A 10,749-nucleotide genomic window follows, 5' to 3' on the forward strand; every position below is an offset into this window, starting at 1 on the left:
CTTCTCAACATCCTCTGCTTTGACTTTCAACTGATGGTACCCGGATCTCAAGTCGATTTTTGAAAACACTTGTGCCCCCTGTAATTGGTCAAACAAATCATCAATCTGTGGTAAAGGATATTTATTCTTCACCGTTACCTTATTAAGTTCTTGGTAATCAATACACAACTGAAGGGTCCCATTCTTCTTTTTCACAAACAAAACCGATGCACCTTATGGCGATGTACTCGATCAAATGAACCCTTTGTCAAGCAATTCTTGCAACTGTATTTTCAATTCTTTCATTTCTGCCAGAGACATTCTGTACAGAGCCTTCGAAATAGGTTGAGTACCCGGTATAATATCAATGACAAATTCCATCTCACGATCTATCAAGTCCCCTGGAAATTCTTCATGAAATACATCTGGAAACTCACTAACAATTTGAATATTTTCAACACCCACCTCAGTTGTCTCTGCATGCAAAATAATACACAAATAACCCCTACAACCCTTATGAAGTAGTTTACAAGCTTTCATAGCCGATATCAAATAGGGCGGAGGGACCACCCCATGTCCCAAAAAAGTAAACTCACCCTGACCCGGTGGGCGGAAAACAACTTGCTTAGACACACAATCAATGGTTGTATGATACTTAGCTAACCAATCCATTCCCAAAATTATATCAAAGTGTACCATATCAAGAGGCATCAAATTAGCCCACAATGGAATATCTTTAAGTAAAAGCTCACATGCAGGATACATAGAAGCACACAACACATAGTCCCCGAATGGGAGAGACACGCACAGCACATAATTCAAGGGTTCCATATATCTATTCAAATTAGGAGCAAATGTTTTTGAAACAAAGGAATGGGTGGAACCCGAATCAAGTAGCACATGAGCAAGTTGGCCATTGATGGAAAGCGTACCTGAAACCACAACGTCTGAATTTTGGACATCACCCAGAACAAGAGCAAAGACTCCCCCTTACCTAATGTTGTCTCTAGAAGTAATAGGCCTTGCCAGGGTCTTTGTTGCAGGAGTGGAGCCGGCTGAACTAGTAGATGGCCTATTCCCTTTTTGTTGCCCAAACATAGGACAATCTCTTACCATATGCCCCGTCTTTTCATAATTAAAGCAAGCTCCTGATGCTCGATAAAAAACCCTCTGGCGCTTCTTTCCGCACTCTGGGTAAGTTGGTAACGAATCACAAGTAGAACCTGAAGTGTTGGAAGTTCCCAAATTTTGCTTCTTACTTTGTGAGGATGCCGACCCTTTATGCACAATGGAGCCTTGCCTTTTGCCCTTCCAATCCGAGTACCAGTTGTGGTTGGCTTGGTTACCTTCCGCTATGATGGCCTTATCCAATACATCCACATATTTCTGTACCTGCAATACATTAATCTTCTCAAGAATGGAGTCTTGAAGGCATCCCTCAAATTTCCTCGCCTTCTTGTAGTCCGTATCGACCATGTACGGTGCAAAACAAGCTAATTTGGTAGATTGCACTTCATACTCCGCTATGGTCTTGTTTCCTTGCTTCAAGTTTTCAAACTCCGACACCTTCCTGTCTCGGTTACTCTGTGGAAAGTATTTCTCATAGAAGATCTCCAAAAATTGAGCCCAATTCATCCCTTGATGCTCTCCTCAAATAAGCATCCACCAATGGCGCACCTCATCCTCTAGTGTAAAAGAAGCTAGCAAGACTTTATGTTCCTCCGTACATGGAAAGACTTCAAATAATTTCTCGATACCCAGCACTCAAGCCTCCGCCTTTAATGGGTCAATTCCTCCTTTGAACAAGGGTGGTTCATCTTCTTAAATTCTTTTGTGAGAGCAATAGTTCAATCGTCAGTCTAGTGGTCTTGCATTGGTGGCGGTGGTTGTTATTGTTGTTGTTTTCTAAAGGCCTCAACCATGTCCATGATCATTGCCTCCATTCTATCAAGTTGCGCGTAGGTTCAATCCTCTCCATCCTCTGCTCTTGTTCTCACCATGATCTAGAGGAACACACATTATAACTTTTCCAAATAATAAACACATAAGTCACATTTACAAATGCACATTTTCATGTCATACTTGATTATGGATGCATTATGAATGTAACATAAACCCTTTCTAGACTTCTTATTACTTGCACGGACTCGTGTGTAAGATATTAACTTGTGCTCTGATACCACTCTGTGATGACCCGACCCTGCCCCTAAAAGTTTGGGGCATAACCGGCCTGTAATCACTTGATTACCTTTGGCCTCAAACAAACATACAGAGTAATTATAGTAATGGGGCCAAAAGCGGAAGTATACAACAAAAGAATGATTCCATTGAGCTATACCAATATGAGCAAAAAGTAACACATCCACATCATTTACATGCCCATGCAAAAAGAATATAAGTATCGAAAGAAATTTGTGCATAACATTTACAAACCCAAGACCACAATAGCAAAAACAAAATAAAGTCAAAGTATGATGTGAGTCAGAGATGAAACTCCATCTTGGAGGTGTCACTCGATTGGGTCTAAAAAAGAATGGCTCATGAAGCTGACTCTAGGGGTGTGCTCCATGCTGTGGATTACCTATATGTGCATACATAAAATTGGGTGAGCGAAGCTCAATGACTAACAATACAGTAAAATAGTGTCAATAGATAGTCATAAGATTCTCACAATACCCAAAATCTTATAAACAATACGGCCTTAGGCCCAATCATACTTCAAAACGACCTCGGGCCCAACATATAACAAAATGACTTCGGGCCCAATCATATATCAAAACGGCCTCGGGCCCAATCATATTTCAAAACGGCCTCGGGCCCAACATATAACGAAAATGGCCTTGGGTCCAATCATATTTCAAAATGGCCTCGGGCCCAACATATAACAAAACGGCCTCGGGCCTAATCATATTTCAAAATGGCCTCAGGCCCAACATATAACAAAATGGCCTCGGGCCCAATCATATTTCAAAATGGCCTCGAGCCCAACATATAACAAAACGGCCCCGGGCCCAACGTTGCATATGTCATATAATATTAATGAGGTTTCTTATTTCAAACAAATCACAATGTCAAAACCTTTCACCGTTCATGGTTCGAGGTACACAATAATGAACATATAAATATGATATTATTACTCACAGTGGGATCAATCTTGTGGCGTTTCCCCCGGCACACGACCTATACCAAACATGTCACACACATATTCAATAAGTAATTCACTTCAATTGTACTCTTTTCTTTCATTATTCACAACCTTCTTTAATGAGTTTCTATTCATCATTTCACGCCCAAAAGGGGCTAAAAAAAGGTTGGGAATGCATTCCAGAGGCTGGGGGTAGTAAAACAACAGCTGCTTGAGCGGTCTAGCTCCGAACGTGCGGAAATGGCCGCCGCTCAAGTGCACAATGAAGAGTGGGTTTAGGCTTAAATCTTCGGCGCTCGTGCAGAGCTTGAGGCCGCATGAGCGGTCTACGCTCACTCGGGCAGTCTGAAAATGGCTCTAAGATGCAAACGCTTTCCTCTCATTCCCAAGCCCAAATCCATGTAAAAACAACTAAAAAACATGATATCTAAGCATGATACAAGTGTAATTCCACATTAAACATATCAATCTTGCATCAACAACAATTTCATGGTCTCATCTTTTCACAATTTCATGGTTTACATACACAAGTTCAAAATACATATATTTATGAATGATTTTCTCACAAATCTTGTTTATATGAACCATCTAGGGTTTGTTTCATGGATCAATCATAAAAATGAACACAAATCAAACAATGGTGTAGAGATTAAGGTCCAATTTCATGCCTTTAGCCATAGTCACTACACAACTCAACACCCTAGCTCAAAATTTCTAATTTCTTCATGATTTCTTAACAAAGATAAGTTAGAGACAAAGTTTGTAAGTAAATTAACATACCTCAACTCAAATCTAAGGTTTGCCCTCTGATTTTCTTCAAATCCTTAGCTTTCTCTTCCACTCTCTCTCTCTCTAACTCACTTTCTAGGGCTCTCAAGCAACAAATGAAGAACAACATGGCTAAACAACTCATATATGACCCAACTCATAAAACATGATTAAATCATTACGGATCATAATTTTTCAAAATTTCATCGTAAGCTCTATAAATCATGCTAATCATAGATATGAAGTCGGTTTTTCTTTATCATGCCTCTAAGGCCTTCAATTTCGGTTCAAAGTCTCAATTGCAACAGATATTTTTACTTTTCATAGATATTTTTTCAAATTCACATAATTCACATACTTAAATTTGCAAATTCATATCAAACACATAATCATGTGCATAATTAAGTATAGTACGAGTTGGGTTATCACACTCATTTTGTTGTAACCAAGCATGATCTTTGAAAGATATAAGCCATTAGGGCATATGAATATCTGTTTAGCTTTCATTTCTTATTTCTTCTTGTAACACATGTTGTAGATTCAGGATGAACGATTTATGAATGTACATCGCATGTGTCACCTTTTGTATATTGACTCTGATTAATGAAAACTTCTTATTTTATTTATACCACTCTGCACTAGTGTTTGGAGTTGGATTATTGTAATTATTTTGGGGGCATTACACATTCGAGAGAAAACATTTTTCTTCTACTCAAGTGTAATGGTCACTTGTATATATAAATGTATTGAGTAAATGAGCTTAAATTAAAGGTTTTGGTAATGTTTCCAGGTAATAAAATTTGAAGCTTGACACTCTCTACCCGGACTCATACTTTATTTACCTCTCATTGACCTATTTTTCAAAAGAACAAGTATCCAATTTCACATGAAACAAATAAAGATGTAGGAGTTATAATTTCATCTATGTCCAAATCACATTCTCAACTCCACAATTACTACACTCACCCTTTAATCATCCACAAAATCTCAAGAATTAAGGATAAATTTGATCACAATATCATTCTCTATCAAGATCAAAATTAAGGTTTCAATAATTTTGGGGCTTTCACTCTATTTTCATATATATATATATATATATAATTCTCAACATCAATGTTCATATTATATGGAAAATTGGGTGAAACTCTAACAATAGTCAAATAAAATTTCCCTTTTTGTCAAATACAAGCTTAATCTCACTCAATCATTAAATCAATTCTTATATTTACAATCATACCACATAATCATCTTTAAATCAAAGAGATACTAAGTTAAAAGTAACCCTACCTCAAGTTATGGGTAACAATGCTAAACTTCAAAGTGTACTCTTCGTAAAATCGCAATCTAATTGGTAGAAATGAAGATCTTCACATGTACTTCATTTCTTGCATGTGATTTAGGCTAGATCTTAGAAACTTAGGGTTTTCGGAGATGGGGAGAGTAGAGAGAAGGTAGAAAGGAAAAGGTGAAGAAATAAGCTAAAAAGTTACTTTTTAAGTTGCTGGTTTTGCGCAGACTGCTCAAGCGGTCTTTTCATTGCTCGAACGGTGAATGAGGCCTCTCAGTATTTTTGTCTGCAAAATGAGATACTGGGAGCTCTTCAAGTTGGCTCGAGTGACCACTAGTTCGCTCAAGCAGTCCACTCTCGCTCGAGTGACTAGATGTTCTCCATCTTCGCTCGAGCAGTACTTTCACTGCTCAAGCAGTCACCTGGGACAAATGTCACAATTATTATCCCTAAAAAGAAAGAGGGGAAAAAAAAACATAATTTAACATTTATAACAAAATAAATTGGCAGTTTCAAATTTTGCCACTTTCAATTTTATATTCAATAGACTAAAAAGATGAACGCATAAAAAGTTTATATTATTATGGTTGTGAATTATTTTGAATAAATCAGCTTCAATAGAGGTATTATTTTTGTATAATTCTATTTGTACATAGTATAAACTCTCAATCCATATCATAAATAGTGTTCGGATATAAATATTTGAACAAAAATCAAATGTTCGAATACAAATTTATGAACATAAAGTAGTTCGGATATAAATAATTGAACAGAATATATATTTGAATAATTTATTTTTATTCATAATCCTAAATTCAAACATTTGGGTGCCGTTTGGTAATACTTACGTTTTCAGTTTTCTGTTTATATTTACAAAAATTTTAAAAACTCAAATAAAAACTTGTTTGGTAAAATTTTTTATTTATAAATCAGTGGTCTCAGTTTATAAATTTGGCCAAAATATGAAAACACAAAAAATGTGTTTCCATTTTGAGTTTTCAATTTTTTTTTTTTACCACCCAACACTAGCCACCACCTGCTACCATTTTCCACCATCGTCTTTCGCCACCACCCGCCCCACCACCTGCGACCACCACCCGCCACCACCACCCACCAGCCACCACCCACCTGCCACCCACTCGCCACCACCACCCACCCCTCGCCACCACCACCACCACCCACCTGTCATCCACCCGCCACCCGCTACTACCATCCACCACCACCCGTCGCTTACTTGCCACCACCACTCACCACCCACCTGCCACCACCATCCACCACCTGTCACCACCAGCCACTCACCACCACTAGCCACCTGCCACCACCACCCACAACTCACCACCACCACCCACTCGCTACCACCTATCACCCGCCACTGTCACCCACCCACCCACCCACCACCTACCCGATACCACCCACTATCCGCCACCCACCTGCCACCGCCACCCACCACCCGCCACCACCACCCACTCGCTACCACTCACCACCCACCATCACTACCCACCACCCACCACCACCCGCCATCCGCTACCCACCTACCACCCGCTACCACCGCCCACTCGCTACCACCCACCACCCACCACCGTCACCCACTCACCCACCACCACCACCCGCCATCCGCCACCCGCCACCACCCACTCGCTACCACCCACCACCCGCCACCGTCACCCACCCACCCGCCACCACCAACCACCCACCACCCACCTTCACCACTTTCCACCACCGTCTTCTGCCGCCACTTGCCACCACTTGCCATTTGTCACTCTTTTTTATATTTTTAAATTTTTTTAAACATTTTGTCAATTACCAAACGCGTTTGTAGTTTATGTTTTTCTAAAAATAAAGAAAAAATAAACAAAAACCAATTTATAAAATTTTTGTAAATATAAACTGAAAACATAAACGTTACCAAACACATTTATTCAAAAATTTATATCCGAACATCATTTGTGATATATACTAAGAGTTCGAATGGTATGCAAATAGACTTTCTCATAATTTTTTTCTTATTTTATAAAACTGATAATTTTTCATTGTTTTCTCCAATTGTTGGATAAAAGGACTTTTTATTTTTGAAAAATAGCATGAAGTTCAATTTTTGACCAATCAAATCATATCTGATTAATTTGATTTTTTTTTTTTATAAATGATATGGATGATATTCTTTGTATAAGTTTAAAATAAAAACAATAATCATTATAAAAATCAAAAAAAATAAAGGTGAGTCAAATAAATTAAATATTTTAATCTAGATTTTATTTATTGACATACAAAGACTTTTAAGTTTGTTTAAATTCTAAGAATTGTTTAATGCTCTAAGGATGTGCCAAAACTTGATTTGGAGGGTGTTTGGGAAGTGGGTATTGTAGTTAGCTTTTTTTATTTTTTAGAACAGACATACAGAAAAATAGAGAAAGTGATGTGATTGGATATTTTAACTTTTTGACTATTTAAACCAAAAAGTCAATATCCCAAATAGACTCTCAACGTCAATTTCAACTATATTCTTATAAATTAATTAGAAATATAAGAAATTATAAGTGTTAGATTTGATTTAAATATAAATTTCTAATAGTTTAATAAAAAATTTCTAAAGAGTGAAGACGATGGATCGAGGGGGTTGGAACCCAGTGATACGCAGGAGAAAAGTGGGAAGCCAGCTTGGAGATCCTAAGGAGGAAGTCTTGATCACCATTTTCGTGGATAACATACCTGACTCAATGGATCCTAAAGGCTTGTTTAATCTTTTCCAAAAGTTTGGTCTAGTGAAGGATGTGTTTATCCCGGGTAAGAGGAGGAAAGCTTCAAAATCCATATTTGGGTTTGTAAGATACGACTGTGAAGTGACTGCACGGGTGGTGATTCAAAAGGCAGATGGTTTGTGGTGTGATAACAAGGCACTGAGGGTTAAGTGTGCTGAGTATTAAAAGCCTCAAAGAGTGGGTCAGCAGAATCCCAGGGGGCTGAGCAGAGGAGATGAAGGTCGAGTGGAGAATCGGCGGATTCATTCAAAGCAGTAGAAAGGTAAGGGTGTCCAGAAAACCTATGCAGAGGTATTACTAAGTGATGAGGCCAGAGACAAAGAAAAGGTGGTGATAAAAGTTTATGTGGAAGGTAATGGTTGGAGGTATGAAAGTTTAGTAGTTCAGCTGAGTAGCTTTTTAGCCTTCAAGGAGTTCAGAGAGGAATTGAGCAATAGAGGCATGAGGGATGTAGTTGCAAGAGAGGGGGGTGGCAAACTAGTCCTATTAACTTTCCCCACAGTACAGCATATGCAGGAAGGAAAGAGACTTTTGCAGGGGTGGGGGAAGTAGTGGTGTGAATCCATCAATGAATGGGAAAAAGGCCAGTTTGCAGAGCAAGAGAGGTGCGTTTGGTTGAATTGTTTTGGCATTCCCATTAATTTATGGAGCACTACGACAATCCGCAGCATAGGTAGTTATTGGGGGGAGGTAGTTCAATTTGAAGAGGACATCAACAATCCAATGACTTTTCAACAAGCTAAAGTTAAAGTGATTACGAGCTGTTTGGAGTGAATTAACACAATAATTTTTATGGAGCACAAAGGCTGTCACATTCTAGTTAGAGTCTGTGAAGAGCTACCTAGGTATTTATTTCCAAGTCCTACTGAGAGCAGAGGGAGGGATCAAGATCGATTGCATTCCAATGGCAAAGAAGAGGTAGATCAAATGTCTGGCAATGGTGGACGCAGCAAGATTGAAAGGCAAGTTTCTGCAGGAAGAGAGGGGTTGGTGAGTGAAGGATTTGAGGTGGCTAGTAGGGTTCTGGAGACTGTGATGGGCAGATCAAAAGTGCAGGGTAGAGATAATGATGGTAAGCATGCAAATGCAGTGGTTGATATAGAGGGGAGCGTGGGGACTGGCTATGAAGGTGCTTGTTCCAAGGCGAGAGAGGTGGTGCAGGATGTCAACTCCCGTCAGTTAATCATGAATGGAGTTCAAATTATGGACGAGTCTATGTGTAGCACAGGACTCTTAAGGGAGTTGAGTGGGCTAGCAAAAGCAAGGCCCAATATAAATTTGGAAGTTTTAATTGAAGGAGTGCGGAAGGGGGCTGAGCCCAGTGGATTGTATCAGGGGTTGGAGTCGGACTTGAGTGAAAATATGGCCCAGGCTCAACTTAGGCCAACTATAGCCCAAACAACTCACATAAACATGGTCAAACGGACTATAAAATGGAGCAAACTAAAGGAAGTTACAGAGTAGAAATGGGGTAAGTCATGGAAAAAAGGTATTAAACGAAGGAGAGGCATGTTTGGCAGACTTGGCTTTCAAAGGGGAGCCATTCTCAGAGCTTTTGCAGATGCAGCAGTTTCAGCTATGGTTATTTCCCAAAGTTAGGCAGCGAGTAGAAGGAGGAAACTGTTTGAGGAGGCTATGTCAACAATGAGAGTGGGTACTCTGCTGGGAATGGATTGCCAAGGCAAAGAGGAGGAGTTGGTAAGCAAAATCGTGGAGCTGGAAGAGAAGGATTTGAGCAAAATTGAAGGTGATGAAAGGGCAACCAGAGCTTAATCGGCTGTTTGAAAGGGATTAGGTTGTAAATAGTGAGTTTATCATGAAGATTTTATCTTGAATGTTAGAGGGCTGGGAAGGCCAGAAAAAATGGGAAATATTAAGAGATTGGTGAGGGAGAGAAGTGTTGATGTGCTCTTTCTTCAGGAGACTAAAAGAAGCTCTATGGATGATTATTTTGTGAAAATCATTTGGCCTTATGAAAAGATGGAATTTCTGATGGTAGATTCAGAGGTTAGTGCTGGAGGTCTTTTGTGTATTTGGAGGCCACAAGTCTTCGAGCTTAAGGACTGTTGTAGCAGCAAAAATTTCATCATTTTATCAGGTATATATAGTAATTCTTTTCAGTGTACTCTTGTGAATATCTATGCTCCTAATGAGGCTTTCAGGAGGAGACAGTTATGGAACTCTCTGGTGTATATCCATCCATATTTTCCAAACCCTTGGTGTGTGGGAGGGGACTTCAATGAGATTAGATATATGGGTGAGAGGAATGGGTGTTCATCTAGAGAGAGGGGGATGAAGGACTTTAATGAGTTTGTGGAAAAATTGGAACTAGCTGATATGCCTTTGCTAGGTAGGCAGCATACTTGGTGCAATGCACTGGATGGAAAAAGGTGGAGTAGGATAGACAGATTTTTGCTAGATTTGAAGTGGATGGAAAAGTTTTCTTTTAAGCAATGGGGTCTACCTAGGACATTCTCAGACCACTGCCCTATTCTGCTAAAGGAAGATGATAGGGATTGGGGACCAAAGCCATTTAAATTTATCAATGCATGGTTAACTCATCCATCCTTCATAACTGAAGTTAAAAAGAGGTGGGGGAAAGCATAAGTTCAAGGGTGGGCAGGGTTCAGAGTAATGAGAAAATTGAACATGCATAGGAGTCACTTGAGGGTATGGAATAAGGAAGTATTTGGCAACATTGACACTCAGCTAAAGGCAGCAAAGGAGGAACTTCATGAATGGGACTTGAAGGCAGAGTCTAGGTCCCTTGATGAACAGGAACTGAAGAGAAGAAGAGAAGTTAGAAGCCA

The 10,749-nt window shown here is 39.4% G+C and overlaps 2 protein-coding genes across 2 annotated transcripts; one reads left to right on the forward strand and one right to left on the reverse strand.

Annotated features, from left to right (window-relative positions):
• Window positions 1-231: 231 nt before the first annotated feature.
• LOC114284293 (uncharacterized) lies at window positions 232-1,614 on the reverse strand. The gene is made up of 3 exons (XM_082912613.1): window positions 974-1,614; window positions 576-814; window positions 232-455 (listed from the first exon to the last, which is right to left on the reverse strand). Exons 1-3 carry the CDS (start codon window positions 1,612-1,614, stop codon window positions 232-234), a joined length of 1,104 nt encoding a protein of 367 aa, XP_082768739.1.
• An 8,188-nt stretch (window positions 1,615-9,802) lies between these two features.
• Window positions 9,803-10,546, forward strand: LOC114275520 (uncharacterized). Its single transcript, XM_082912625.1, has 2 exons — window positions 9,803-9,946; window positions 10,061-10,546. The coding sequence occupies exons 1-2, from the start codon at window positions 9,803-9,805 to the stop codon at window positions 10,544-10,546; spliced, it is 630 nt and encodes a 209-aa protein (XP_082768751.1).
• Window positions 10,547-10,749: the final 203 nt, after the last annotated feature.

This window comes from Camellia sinensis, chromosome 2, assembly GCF_055761805.1.
Source record: "Camellia sinensis isolate YWXY chromosome 2, ASM5576180v1, whole genome shotgun sequence".
NCBI classification, from domain to species: Eukaryota; Viridiplantae; Streptophyta; class Magnoliopsida; order Ericales; family Theaceae; genus Camellia; species Camellia sinensis.